This window comes from Ctenopharyngodon idella, chromosome 2, assembly GCF_019924925.1.
Source record: "Ctenopharyngodon idella isolate HZGC_01 chromosome 2, HZGC01, whole genome shotgun sequence".
In the NCBI taxonomy this organism is placed as follows: domain Eukaryota; kingdom Metazoa; phylum Chordata; class Actinopteri; order Cypriniformes; family Xenocyprididae; genus Ctenopharyngodon; species Ctenopharyngodon idella.
This window is the reverse complement of record NC_067221.1, coordinates 30,209,597-30,224,550: the sequence shown is the minus strand read 5'-3', so window position 1 is coordinate 30,224,550 and position 14,954 is coordinate 30,209,597. Positions and strand designations below refer to the sequence as shown.

The following is a 14,954-nucleotide window of genomic DNA, read 5'->3' as shown; positions in this document are numbered from 1 at the left end:
TTACTATTATTTGTTTATTTCTCTCTCTCTCTCTCTCTCTCTCTCTCTCTCTCATAGGCTGTTTTTTCCATGTCTAGTTGGAAATTAAAACAAACATGGTGGATAAAAAAAGAGAGAAATAAATTTTAAAACTCATTTTGTCAGAGTGATGACTAGCCTAATGATTAGTCTATATGTAGATCAACTTCTGCAAATATGTTACAGTCCATAATATACAACAAAAAGTTTATATATTTTGTCTGGTAAACTTTATCATTACCATATAATACCATATAAAACGTATAAAGATAAAGATGTGAATTAATGTAGTGATTAAATATTATCTTTCAATAGCAAAACATATCCAAGTTGTCATCAGTATTGTGGTCATTCTGACACAATAACAATTTGTTCTAATAAGACTTTTATTTTGAAGAGTAGCATCACAGGCGGGATTTGGGGAGGGAAATGGGTGTAATCGCAAATCTGTTTTGCATCTAATGAATACAAGTTTTTATTAGTAAGAATACGATTGTAGAGCTCTGTAACTGGAATTGTTACTAGTAAGGATTGCATTAAAGAGCTCTCTAATTGTAGTTCTTACTAGTAGGAACTGATTTAGAGAGCTCTCTAATTCATTTGCAGAGCTCTCTGCAATTGACTTAGAGAGCTCTGCAATTGCATTAGAGAGCTCTTTAATAATAATTGTTACTAGTAAGAACTGAATTATAGAGCTCTCTAATGCAATTGCAGAGCTCTTTAGTTGAATTATAGAGCTCTCCAATCATAATTGTTACTAGTAAGAATTGAATTGTAGAGCTCTGTAATTGAATTCTTACTAGTAAAAATGCAATTACACCGAGTAACGCTAGGAACAATTTAAGCTAAAATGGCTTGCCATAGCTTGCGCTCTTGTTTCATGTGTTTTTGTAGAGCACCAGATTTATGTTTTCATTTGCCAGATGTTATCACGCGGTTTGTGTTTTCATTGGCCGCGTGCTTTCATGTTAAAACGTGGCTTGTGAGTGTTCTCATTGGCTGCATGTTTGTGTCATGTTTTGAGCACATGGCTTATGATTGTGTTCACTGGCCATGTGCACTTGTTTTTGTCATGTTCATTGTGAGCTAGGGATGTAACGATACACCCGAAACCGGTTGAAAATCGATTAAAACGTGACGATTCAAGTCGGTTGAGATGCTAAATGAATCGCGATACATTTTGGGGCGGGGGTTTATATAAATGTATATCTGAGGAGAGCTGACTGGGTTGAGAAAAGTTTAGATGCTATTTTCTTTTTATCTTACTTCCGTAAAATACATTTTAAAGTAGTTTTAGCGCACAGCACTGCTTTGTTGACAACGGTAACCATGGAAGCGCTGTATCGCCGCTGTTCCATAAGCGCCACCTGCTGTCAAGACAGTGAATTTGCATTCTCATGCAGCCCGTCTGCTGTTATGAAGTTTTATGTTGCATAATTTCACAAAGCTAAAGTCTGAACATTCTGTTTTTGCTTCAAATGTTAGAAAGTATACAATCTAATTTAAATTAAAAACTGCTTATGCTGCATGTATGCAGCATCTTTGTTAGGATCATGAATAAAATGCAGTGCTTGCCTCTAATTTTAATGGCTACAGAAAGTAGCCTGTAATAGAGCAAATAAACATCTTGTTCATGTACTTATATGAAGACTGAAGAGATTTATTTTATTTGTATTATTTATTTATTTATTTATTTATTTGATTTAGGATCTGTTTTAAAAAAAAAAATTATTTAGTTTTCTTATAAAGATATTTCAATTTCACAATGAAATATGCAGCATTTTGTCTGAGAAATAATAAAAAGACACTTTGTTATCATTTTGTTAAAAAAATAAAAATAGTGAGAAAATCGTGAGAAAATTGAATCGTGAAACCAGTATCATGAATCGTATCTAATCGTGAGTTGAGTGAATCGTTACATCCCTAGTGTGAGCACATGGCTTGTCATGTTTGTTTCTATGTGCCATGTGCTCTCCTGTCTATTTTAAAAGTATCCACAGACTGTGGTGTCATTTAAGTGCATCTCTGAATTTGGGTCCTCACTTCCTAGTCACAGGCTGGAGGATTTCGGTTTTCGAGTCACAGGCTGGAGAACGGAGGAGCGAGGAAATGAGGAAGCATCAATTTGAGTATTGAGAAGAACCCAAGGCCATAGCTGCATTCCAGTTGACAGGGGCCCTATGCAGTATTCACTGTTCCCTTCTTCCTAAATTGTATTTGAAAGCACTGACACATGCCTGTTGTGATTTTTAATATGAAAATAAATGTAATTCGATTTATTAGACTTGTCATTTATCTTATTTAATCCTAATCATGATGCAGCTTTTCTCAATCGATTTGACACATTTCTCTAAATAAATGTAATTGGTCTCAAATCAGTTAACACAGCAAACTAAACATGTTGGTGAAACACTTAAGTATTTACTAAAGCATTTTATTCAGTCACACTTTAGGTGTCTTTCCCCCAGTTTCACAGACAAGCCTTAAAGGGATAGTTCACCCAAAAATTCTGTCATCATTTACTCACCCTCCAGTCCCTGGGCCTGTTTGGTTATCCATATTCTTCAAAATATCTTCTTTTGTGTTTAGCAGAAGAAAGAAATTCATATAGATTTGGAACAACTTCAGGGTGAGTAAATGATGATGATTTTAATGTTTGGGTAAACTAACCCTTTAAGCTAGTCCCAGACTAAAATGCATGTTTGAGCTGTTTTAACTGAAAGCAACTTGCACTGACATATCTTAAATATGTCAGTGCCATTGTTTTGTCTCAAGATTCTCACCAGTCATGTTTTTTTGTAAGGCATGTTTATAAAAGCTACTTTAATGTCCTAATTGAACTAATCCTGGTGGAATACGGGTAAGGTTAGGCACAGGCTTGGTGGTTTGGGTAAGTTTAATGGTTGGTTAAGGGGTGAAGGAAGGGTCAACAGTAGATGTAATTACACAAAATAATTACAGATGTAATTACATGCAGGTAGTTTTAAATATAAGTCAGGTCCATGTACTATACACAAGATTTAATGTCTTCCTTTAAGGTTAACTTCATGAGTAGCACTGGAAATGAGCATTGTTGATTTAGGTGTAAATTAAAGCAGTGCCCTTTGGCATCCTTTCATGATATTATGTTTCCTTACACACTGAATAATTCAAACCCATGGTTGCCCTCTGCTCTGGCTGAGTCATTTAATCTTTGTACTTATGCTTTTGTAAGGAGACACTTCTTCTGCTCCAATTCTCTCTTTATTTTGCCTTCATTAAGTAATCTATAAATAGAAATTCTAAGTATCTTTGTATTATAGTAGTGATTCCATCCTTAACAAACACCACTAATAAATGTGTTTTACATGAGGAGTAGCCTATGATGTACCTCCTTAGAGTAATCTCACCATTTTCTTGATCCTTGCAATTACTTTCTCCTTAGTTGTGGTGACTGAATCAACCCATCTGATGTGCAGTATTGTATGGTCTGTCTCTTACTTTAACTTTGTCATCTAATACCCTTTGTACTTAGGCCATATTTTCTTATCCTCACACTTTAAATATGTCTTCAAAGCTTTTATTGAAATAAATATATAGCTGATATGCTTATGTTACAAACCCTTTAAGATAAAAATATATAGGGGTCACTAACTTTATCAATTCTTTCACTGTTTTTTGAACATTTTTACTGAACTGTACTGTAAATGTGTCCTATGATGTGACATAGCAAAAAATAAGAAAAAAAAGTAATACAAATAGCATGAAAGAGATTTCTTATCTAACATTTTTCCCCCTTGACTTGGACTCGTTGGACATTTTCAATAAATATGAGACAAACTTTGCTGTCATCCTTTCAAGACTGCTGAAAATTATACCATTTTAAGATGAGTAATGATTATATCTCCCCCACTGCAATACTGTTCTTTTAAGATATTTTGAGATAAAAACAAATCTGTGGTTCTTTTATGTGTGTCACACCATAGGACATTATGTCACACTAAAGGACAGAAATGGTAGTTATTGCATTAAAGAGAGTGAGGGGTATTACATTAAAGTTTTTTTTTTTTTTTTTTTTTTTCCTTTGACACAATCAAAGTATACTTAAGCACAATTTATTCGTATGTACTTTAGTATAACTAAATGTACTTGTGGCACCCTATAAATTGAAGTCTGCTAAATTGGAACAATTTTTTACTAAATGCATTTTAGTTGTCCAAAAGCAGTGCTGAAGTTCAACTAAAGTTGTATTAAATATACTTGTTTGTGCTAAAGTGGAACTATTCCAAGTATACTTAACTTAAACACAAGCGTATATTTAAAGTGTACTTTTGAAATGCAGAATTCAGTCAGCATAAATTTTAAATGTATTGGTGACATTAGAATTGCAATTCAATTACATTGTAAGTGTAATGATGGGCCAACTGCGTGAGGATCCATTTGTTCTTGCAATAAAGAAACCGCAAAGCACAAAGCAGACAAGGGCAAGACAGTAGCGTAAACAGGGACAGGCTTAGGTCGAGACAGGCGGCAGAGATTCAGGGTCTTACTACAGGCAGAGTTCAGGGCAGGCGGCAAGCAAACACAGTCCAGGAAACAAGCAAGGTTCAGGGCAGGCGTAGCTGTATGTTGTGTTGACGAATGAATGTGTCAGACATGAAATTTCCTGCTGCACCAGGGTCCAGAAGAGCATAGGCAGATATGGTTTGATCGTCACTGGTTAGTTGGATGGGTATTTTAAGACAGTTGGACAAATAATCGAAATGCTGAGCTGAACTCACCGCTTTGGATTAGGAGCGTTGGGTCGAATGGGGCAGTTGATCTTGATGTGACCAGCCTGACCGCAGTATAGGCACAAGTGCAGCTGGCGCCTTCTCTCTCGTTCCTCTGGAAGAAGGGGAGTATACCCGAGTTGCATGGGTTCAGGAGTGGCAGTGACTGGAGCGAGGGAGCGAGTGGGTCGTCGGGCTCGGAGGAGGTTATCGATGTGAATGGCCAACTCTATGAATACATTTAGCGATCTCCCCTCGTCACGGCAAGCGAGCTCAGCCTGGAGCTCCAGAGACAAGCAATTACGAAACAGCAATTTCAGTGTGTCCTCCACCCAGTTTGTTTGCACGGCCAGTGTGCAGAATTGTAGTGCAAATTCGGCAGCGGTAGATTTACCTTGACTTAGTGAGAGAAGTTGATCACCAACGCTTTTGCCGCCCTCTGGGTGTTCAAACACTTCCTTGAAGCTTTGCAGAAAGGCCGTGAATGTGGGGAACACAGAGCCATCCTCTCTCCATACCGCTGTAGCCCAGTCAAGTGCTTTGCACTTGAGCAAGGAGCATACAAACAATATCCGGCTGGCTTCAGTGGGATACAACGAGGGCTGCTGATTTATAAACAAGGAGCATTGAAGGAGAAAGCCCTTACACTTGGCTGGACTGCCGTCGAGTTTCTCTGGTAGTGCGAGGCATGGATTTACTGCAGGTGGAGAAGTGAACACTTGACTGGCATTGATAGTGGGAGGCGGCGTGGCGGCTTCAGGAGACGGAAACCGCAAGCTCTGCAGGGTTTTTACCAGCTCCTCAGTGAGTGACGTAAGACGAGTCAGCTGGTGCTGGTGCGCGGCAAGCTGAGAGGCCTGTGCTGAAAGTTTGGTGGAGATTTGCATGAGAACTGCTGGATCGTTTGATGGCGAAGTCTTCTGTAATGATGGGCCAACTGCGTGAGGATCCATTTGCAGTTTCTTTATTGCAAGAACAAAGCACAAAGCAGACAAGGGCAAGACAGTAGAGTAAACAGGGACAGGCTTAGGTCGAGACAGGCGGCAGAGATTCAGGGTCTTACTACAGGCAGAGTTCAGGGCAGGCGGCAAGCAAACACAATCCAGGAAACAAGCAAGGTTCAGGGCAGGCAGCAGAGGTTCACAGAAGATAGGCAGTCCAAACGATAACAAAATAACAGTCCACAGGAAAACGCTCAGTAATGATCACCAGGGCAAATCAAGACTTCACAGTGTATGGATGCGTGTGTGCGTCTTAAATAGTGTGAGTGTGATGCAGTGCAGGTGTGCGCAATCAGTCCCAGGAATGAGAGCCTATGGGTAACGTAGTCCAGAAGAAAGCAGCTCAAAACTCAGGTGATGGCTCCCTCCGGCGGCCGGGAGGAGGAGCCGCGGGAGCCGTATTCATGACAGTAAGAGTGTTGAACATACATTAATATTATACTGATAACAAACTTTTAGTGATTTTAAAACACATTGCAATGGCATTCCAAGTTAACTTGTAGTGTGCTAATGACATCATTATAGTGTGCTTTAAATAGGCTACAATAAAGTAATCTTTATAAATAAAGTCACAGCTTTAGAATCTGCCTTTTACAGACAGCCCCAGTATACCAGTAACTTACTTATCCAGTGAACATCAGTGAGACAATGGGAACAGATTTATATGTATATTGAATACAGGAGCCAGTACGAGCTGGAATCGAACCCAGGTCACGCGGGCTGCTGTTGCACAAGAGCACTTGGCTTACCTGTTGCGCCACCACACCTGTTGGACTTATAGCTGCATTACAGCACACAGACATTATTAATGACAACTATTAATGACAGCACAAATTATATGGATTAAAAAACTGTAAATCGCTGAGAAAATGATTAATATAGACATAAGTGGTGCGTGAAAATAAGCGTGAAACGGCCTGTAGCTATACAACACGAACGTGCATTAAACTTTAAGCTGTTGAAGAAATAAAACCAGCAGACGCAACATTAAATATCAAGAATGTTTTGCTTCCCTTTTACTTGACATTATCTGTCATTAAAGGGATAGTTCACCCAAAAATGAAAATTTGATGTTTATCTGCTTACCCCCAGGGCATCCAAGATGTAGGTGACTTTGTTTCTTCAGTAGCACACAAATGATGATTTTTAACTCCAACCGTTGCAGTCTGTCAGTCTTATAATGCTTGTCAATGGTAACTCCATTTATAAGAGTAAAAAAAAAAAACATGCACAGACAAATTCAAATTAAACCCTGCGGCTCGTGACGACACATTGATGTCCTAAGACACAAAACGATCGGTTTGTGCGAGAAACCAAACAGTATTTATATCATTTTTTACCTCTAAAACACCACTATGTCCAACTGCCTTGTGCATCTGGTTGGTGAGGTCTGAACGCGCTCTGACAACGGAAGTGATGTCTCGCACTCATTGAAGTATAAGCGCGAGACATCACTTCTGTCATCAGAACGCGTTCAGACCTCACCGACCGGATGCGCAAGGCAGTTGGACATAGCGGTGTTTTAGAGGTGAAAAATGATATAAATACTGTTCGGTTTCTCGCACAAACCGATCGTTTCGTGTCTTAGGACATCAATGTGTCGTCACAAGCCGCAGGGCTTAATTTGGATTTGTCTGTGCATGTTTTTTTGACTCTTATAGATGGAGTTCCCATTGACAAGCATTATAAGACTGACAGACGTATGTGTTCTACTGAAGAAACAAAGTCACCTACATCTTGGATGCCCTGGGGGTAAGCAGATAAACATCAAATTTTCATTTCTGGGTGAACTATCTTTTTAACGCAGCATGAAGCAATTGCATAAACCGGCATAACAGTTTTATTCTTGTGCACGCACTAAAAAACAGACAGTTTCGTTCATTGGGGGAAAAATGTGAACGTGCAGAACTGCTTGTATTTCCGTGTATGCAGATATAATCATCCGTAACATTTCTCTGCCGATTGTCTCTGCGTGCTTTAACTCTCAATGCACCACAACTGCTCCTGACTTAAAACGCAATTAAATGATTTGGTGGTCTCGCATTAAGGTGCGGATTTATATGTGACGCATAAATTAAAATTATTTACTTTTTATGCAGTATCCGTTTCTGGATTTATTTGACATTTCAACTTTCTGTGTAATTTTTTTGCTCAGGATTAGTTTAATAATTCATAATATTTTGACAGCCCAAAAGGCTGCAGTCCATATTTCAAAGTGCAAATAAGGGCCATTAAAGTAGCATTAATGGGAAAAGTGTATTACAGTAGGTGCATTGAAGTGCATTAGGAATACACAAATGTAATAAAACTTCTGATCAGGTACGTAAATTTCTTTCACCATTTCAAACTGACTATATGTTGTTTTCTTTATTTGTCATAATTACAAATATTTACTTATGTAACTACTTTCTATATGTATGTATATCTGTTTGCAACCATGCAAAATTGTGAAAAGTGCTATAGAAATAAATTTTAATTGAATTAAACAATAGCCTACCTGCTATTCAAAGTGTGAGCAAATTATTAAAAAAGGTAAAGGTCATAATTATAAAAGTTACTTCATGATTATTTTTTGCAACTCAAAACACATTTCCTGTAAACATTTATCTAGGCCAATACTATTTTTTATACTAAACAAGTAGAACTCAAATACTGTTCATTGAATTGGACATTTAATCATAACAGGTCAACATAGTATTCACCAAAAATAAATTACTGAAGTACTTAAAATTTTAACAAATTAAATCATTTTATTTGCAAATTTCTCATGGTTACGTCTGAGCTGTAGGCAAAAGTTGGGTTTGAAAATTCTGCCCTTACAGCCAATTAGCAGAAACAAACTATATGTTTCAGTTCATACCTCACGTTTTCTTTGGTTTGCACAAAAAGAAAGTCTCATCTAAAAAATTATATAGCATCATCTAAAAATAATTTGATCATTCTCGGATTTGAAATGCATGGTGAGACTTGACTTTCTAGACTTTAAAGTTTTCTTCTGACAAATGTGCCAAAATCTGCAACACAGATTCCCAATAGTGTGCATTCCAGCGAGTTCGGTTGTTTAGCAAAAGTACAGCAAAACCGATTGTTGGTGAGTGTGATGGCATTGGCTTTATGGATTGTTTGAAACATATCAATCATTGTGGTTCAACCAATAGTAGGACGTTGGGGCAGGCCAATGGGGGTCAAGGTTTAGCTTCAGCAGTTACAGTGTTTCAAGACATGTCAGAAAGAATGTATTTAAAATGCACATGAACATCAGCACAACTCATAATTATGAGTTTAGGTAACTCTGGATTTTCTTAAGAGTTTCCGAGTTAAGTACGTGACGGTGAGAAAACATGTCAGAGGCTATGGATGCAGAGTCTGCCCTAGTGAAAAAACCCTACCAAAATTTAAAATAGGCCTACATTCATTTCACACTAACTAAAAACCTATTAATATACAGTAGTCAGCATTTGAAGTGGATCAAAAAAGTTCATCAAAGTTGTCCTTAGAAGAAGGTTTTAGGACAACTTTGATGAAGGGTTTTAATCCACTTCAAATGTTGACTATTTACAGACAAACTGACATAAATATTTTAATTAAACTTTATTTGCAGTTCTTCTTTATTGCACAATGCATATTTCTAAATATTAAGCCTAAAATGTGTTTAATATCACTATTAGTAAGGATAGTATGATCACTGTATAATTTGAATGCAAGATATATATACATATACTTAAGTATATCTTTGGACCTCAACACAAAAATACTTGTTCCAGTTTAGCAGACTTTAAGTATACCAATTTAGTATACTAAAAGTACAATTGCAGGGTATTTATATTAAGTACATACAAATGTAAATGCAATTGTAGCATAAAATAAATTTATTTAAAATACATTTTAGTATATTTATTTTTCACTAGTTTTTTTTTTTTTTTTTTAAATCAACAAAATGAATGGTGACTCCTTGACAGAGCAAACATTTTTGAAACTTTAAAGCCCCAAAATCTTTTTTTAATGTAATTCATTTGTTTGTTAAAGAAGAAATAACATTTCTATTTTTTTTTTTTTACATCAACCGTGTTTTTAAAAATCACATGTTTTTAAAGTATATTGCTGCTCTTTTTAAGGCATCATTTCAGTTCTATTTACATTGCATCATTTTCGTGGATCCCTGTTAATTTTCTCTCTATATTTCCTTGTTTTCTCCCTCCCATGCATTTCTCTCCCTCAATTCTCAAAAACAAGTCTCAAATATAAAGTTTTCACATTTTATATGTATTTTCATGACACTTTATAACTACAAATTTTCAGCAAAACATCAGAAAAAATTTTATTCAATGTAATTATTGCATTTAAGAACACTGAAAACACACACACAAAAAAAGAATAAAAAGGAGTGGAACCACTTTTATAGTGGTTCAAAAAAGTCAAATATTTGAACAATGCTGAGACACAAACTAACCATGTGCACATGTCATGGGCTTCACAGGGGGCTTCAGTTACATGATCTTGAATGGAGTCCTTCAGCTAATTAAAGTTGTCTGTGGAATTGCCCGATTTAAAATTCGGATACAGTGTCACACCACAGGACATAGTTTTCAGTGACAAAATGTATCAAGATCCTATGCTTTTAGAAATATATGGATGAAAAAAATGATTGCCATTTACTAAAATAGACACTTGTAAAATTATGCCTGAGGTATTTATTAACATTTTTGTGCTTTTCTTTTTAATTTATAAAAGTTGTAATTTATTGAACCATGCTTGAGACAGTCACACCATAGGACAATTTTGAGGTTTGGCTCAAAAATTTAAAAAAAATCTAATAACAAAGCAATTTTAATAACATCAGGGTCATGTAAGACAAAGAAATGGTTAATCATCTACTGCATTTTAAATGATGAGAATAATAATTATATTCATTCTTATCTTGTGTGACAGTGAAAATGCCATGTCACGTCAACAACCCATTGACAGCTGTACAGATGTATAATAATGCCACATATGCCTGGCGGGCACGCCCCACACTTTGAGAACCACTGATTTAATGTGGGGGCTCAGGTCCAAATAAGCCCCTACAAAGCCAGTAAAAGGTAAAAAATAGGCCAGCACATTTGGGGCTAAAGCAGCTTACAGCAGAGGAAGAGATATTGTTTGCGTTTGATCTTGCATTTCTATGTATAGCAGCATGTTAATTTGTAGAGCAAAATAATTAGCTGCACTTGAGGGAATACATCTGGGCCAATTAAATGTCTGTATTATTCCTCACACTGTGTGTTTGTTTTATGTCTGTGTGAGTGTTCAGTGTGGCTTTGTATACTAAGAGGCCCTTAGCAGCCTAAATATATCTGGTTATAACTGGACTCTATGAACATTCCAAAAAGATTAACACAGAGATAAGCTTAAACAATGATCTGCAGATACAGTATAGAATGTATGTATGCATATGTATGTACTGTATGCATATTTTTGCATGTAGGACCTGTATATGTGTGCCTATATATGTCTATATATCTCCTTCTATCCATCCATCCATTCTCTAAGCATCACAAACGGGATCAATCAGATGGCCTTTACAAATCCATTGCTAGCTGTTAGTCTATTTTTTCCCCTTTATTAACCCCTTAAAAGAATAGGACTGGGTGATGCATTCTTTGTTAACAGAGGGCTACTGTGCCATAAATCTAAAATAGTGTCCAATAACAAGACTTACTACTTACAAGCAAGAATTACTAACATTACATGCCTTAAAAAGAGACATTATTACATTAAATAGCAGATTAGCATGTCATTAGATGAGGTCTATTTATTAAAATATTTAGAAATGTCATGAAACTTTATTTTTTCTAGTGGTCAATTGATAAGACCAATACCGACATCTAAAGCATAGTGCCCGATGATTAATCATCACATGGAAAGCTAGCACAAACACCGAAGGTTTGTTTCAGCTGCGCCCTCTAATGTACAGGTGTGAATTTGCATTTCCTTCAGCCCGAGGCTTATTCATTTCACTTTTGGCGTAAAAGGGCCTTTACATTTGCCAGAAATAGAACTTTTGTTTATTTGTGTTTTGATGTTGTTATTATTAAAACCAAACAAGCAATTAGTTACTTTTTTCTAGGGAGTAATGCAATACTGTAATGCACTACTTTTAAAAGTAACTTTCCCCAACACTGTCAGTAACTATACATTTTTGAGACAACACTGCAATAGAAATATTCGCTGGATTAAAAGCTAGCCGTGTAGCATTTAATTTTAAATCAGTTGTTGTAAAACTGCCCAAACTATAAAATCTGCCAAGTGGGCATACATCTCAAATTCACACACACACAGGTTTGTTTTGCTATCAAAGTGAGGACATTCCATAGGCATAATGGTTTTTATACTGTATAAACTTTTATCCCCCTACACTACCCCTACTCCTAAACCTACCCCAGAAAACATTCTGCATTTTTACGTTTTTAATAAAACATTGTTTAGTATGTTTTTAAAGCTATTTTAAATACGAGGACTCATGAAATGTCCTCATATTTCATGTTTACGTCGTAATACCAGTGTACTATCCATGTAATTATACAAATTTGTGTCCTCATAAATCACAAAAACGCGCGCGCGCGCGAAACACGCACGCACACACACACACACACACACACTGCACATAATCACTGAGTTACAGATGCTAAAACAAAACAGTGTTCAAGCATTGCCCAGTCTCCCCGACATAATAAGCTTTAGGCTATAATATGCCTATTTGTTATTTTATTCAAGAGCAACATTAATAGCCTAAATACATTTTTTTTTAAATTACCCAATATGCCTAAACAGGCAGAACGACAAACCCCAGACCCAAACTTGTGTAACCTACATCTCTACCTTGAAATTTAAAGGTGTCGGTGTGCATCCATAAGAAGAGCTCTTCCGTGTCACAGGCGCACAGCCACGGGTTCCCGCTCAGCCCGAGAGACCTGAGCCCGCCTAGTGCCATGAGGAAACTCACATTTAGTCTGCTCAGATTGTTCCTGCTGATGTCCAGCACCTGAAGAGCACTTCCATGCGAGAAGGCCTGAGGGTGAAACTCTGACAGCCTGGGGTTATCCGTCAGTCTCAACATCACCAGGCTCTCCAGCGCTCTGAAGGTCTGCTCCTCAATCTTACGGAAGGAATTGAAGGACAAGTCCAAATATGCCAACTTTCTTAGGTTCCCAAATGTGGATTCGGATATGTGTGCGAGAGAATTATTGCTGCAGTCCAGATACATGAGGTCGGATAGGAAATTGAGCTCGAGCGCAGGTAAATCAGAGATTCGGTTGTTGGACAGGATGAGCTGGCGGGTGGTCAGCGGGAGTCCTGTTGGGAATCTGCGGAGATCTTGTTCAGCGCACTGGACAACATGCTGGTCATCACACACACAGCGCTCTGGGCAGCCTGAAGGGATCGAGGACACCACATGTACCAAAAGCGCCAGCAATATCTTCGCAGGTTCCGATACACATGCTTTGGCTGCGAGCTTCATGAAGCCTTTACAGGTTATGGATACGCCAAAGAACCCCCAAAGAGAAAACAAGACCCTCTAATGTCCCCTCCTTGTGAGTGAGTGAGTGAGTGTGAGAGAGAAAGAGCGCTCCGTGGCTGCGCTTCTTCCTTTCATCGCAGTAGGACAGTCGCTATTCCTGCTGTGTCAGTATGTAGGCTAATTATGTGAAGATGACGAAAAGGAATTAAAAAATAGTTTTATACGCATGTATCAGGACTTCTTAGGCAAGGAATAATTTCAGGAGAAAGTGATACTTTTATTTATGTAGCCTACTATACTATTTTCTACAAATGTTTTGATTTAATGATCAAAAAGACTATATGTTGGATAAATGATATTTATTTATTTTTTCAAACAAGGTAAAAGGTTTTTTTTTTTTTTTTAATTAAAAGCCTTTATATGTTTTGTTTCTCAGGAAACCTATCAAGATGTTATATTACACTGCACCCCAAAAGAAAGGATATAGGAAAATGATAGGATTATTAAAATGGGCTTAACATTCTTCTTTCAAAATATTATTTCATACTTTCTTCTGATATTGCAGTGAAACATGAATATTTACAATTTTTTTTATTGCTAACATGCAATTATATAGTGTAAATATATACTGAATATGCATATAGGCTACATACTTTTTATACAGTATTTGTGCATACATGTCAGAACTGCACATACATGACAAACTGTTGTGCACTTCATGTACTCTGAGCATGGAAAATACACAAGATAGCAGTGTTTTACATGTATAACATCCGTGTAGTATGGCTAGTCATTTGATTGACTGTGTGTAAAGTTATGATGCAAAAAAAAAAGAGAGAAAAAAGTTAAAGTTTTGAAAACAGGTTTTGAAGTGCAAGTTTTTGAAAACAATACCGTTATTGTCAGTTCCTGTTCTCATTAGTTCCCTCTTGGTTTCTGATTGTCTTGTTAGTTCCGTGGTTGGTATAGTCCTGTGCTGGCCCTGTTGGGTTTTTTTGTTTGTTTGTTTGTTTTAAGGCACGCTGTTATGCTGCCTTTTGGCTCTTCTGTGGATTTTCTTGTGATACGTGACCGAACAACTGAAAAGATCCTCATCTATGCTCTCCTTATTCATCTCCACTGCTACGTAACAGTGAGGTTTTGCATGCTGTGTGTCCAAACACAGCTAATTGTAATTTCAGCTGAAAACCTACCCAGGTGTCCTGTTTTTAGTCTCCATGCCTGCTTTTTTAAAATAGGGTGGGTTTGGGAGAGGGAGGACGATTTTTTTTCCAACTTATTTTTAAACAGTTAATTACGGTGCAAAGATAAAGAAAGAAAACCAGTATTTCCCATTCATTCTTGTTACATATGCTTTAAAAAAGCCATTAAAGTGAAATGGGGTTGTGAAATGCTGAAATTTATGTGGGAGAAAAAACAAACAAAATCTTTGTGGTTTGATTGAGTTTTTAAGGTGAGATTATCTGTATATGGCCAAGATTCACGATGATAATGCAGAATGTCTGAAGAGTTTTGAAAAAGTACCTTTAGTATTAACCAATGCTTATGTTAGCAATTGAAAAAATCTAATATGACATTTTTTTATTCTCAGGAGGACTTACACCATCATATACCAATATCACAATGAATTTTAATTCAGAAATTATAAACATGTTCATCATAGATTAGGTGTATTAAAGTTAT

At 36.9% G+C, this 14,954-nt stretch overlaps 1 protein-coding gene across 1 annotated transcript; it reads right to left on the bottom strand.

Annotated features, from left to right (window-relative positions):
* Window positions 1-12,422: 12,422 nt before the first annotated feature.
* LOC127498449 (leucine-rich repeat-containing protein 38) lies at window positions 12,423-13,962 on the bottom strand. The gene has a single exon (XM_051867784.1). The coding sequence runs from the start codon at window positions 13,269-13,271 to the stop codon at window positions 12,576-12,578; it is 696 nt and encodes a 231-aa protein (XP_051723744.1). The 5' UTR covers window positions 13,272-13,962; the 3' UTR covers window positions 12,423-12,575.
* Window positions 13,963-14,954: the final 992 nt, after the last annotated feature.

Coding starts and splice junctions, on each gene's coding strand:
- LOC127498449 (XM_051867784.1), bottom strand. CDS start 13,271: ATGAAGCTCGCAGCCAAAGCATGTGTATCGGAACCTGCGAAGATATTG.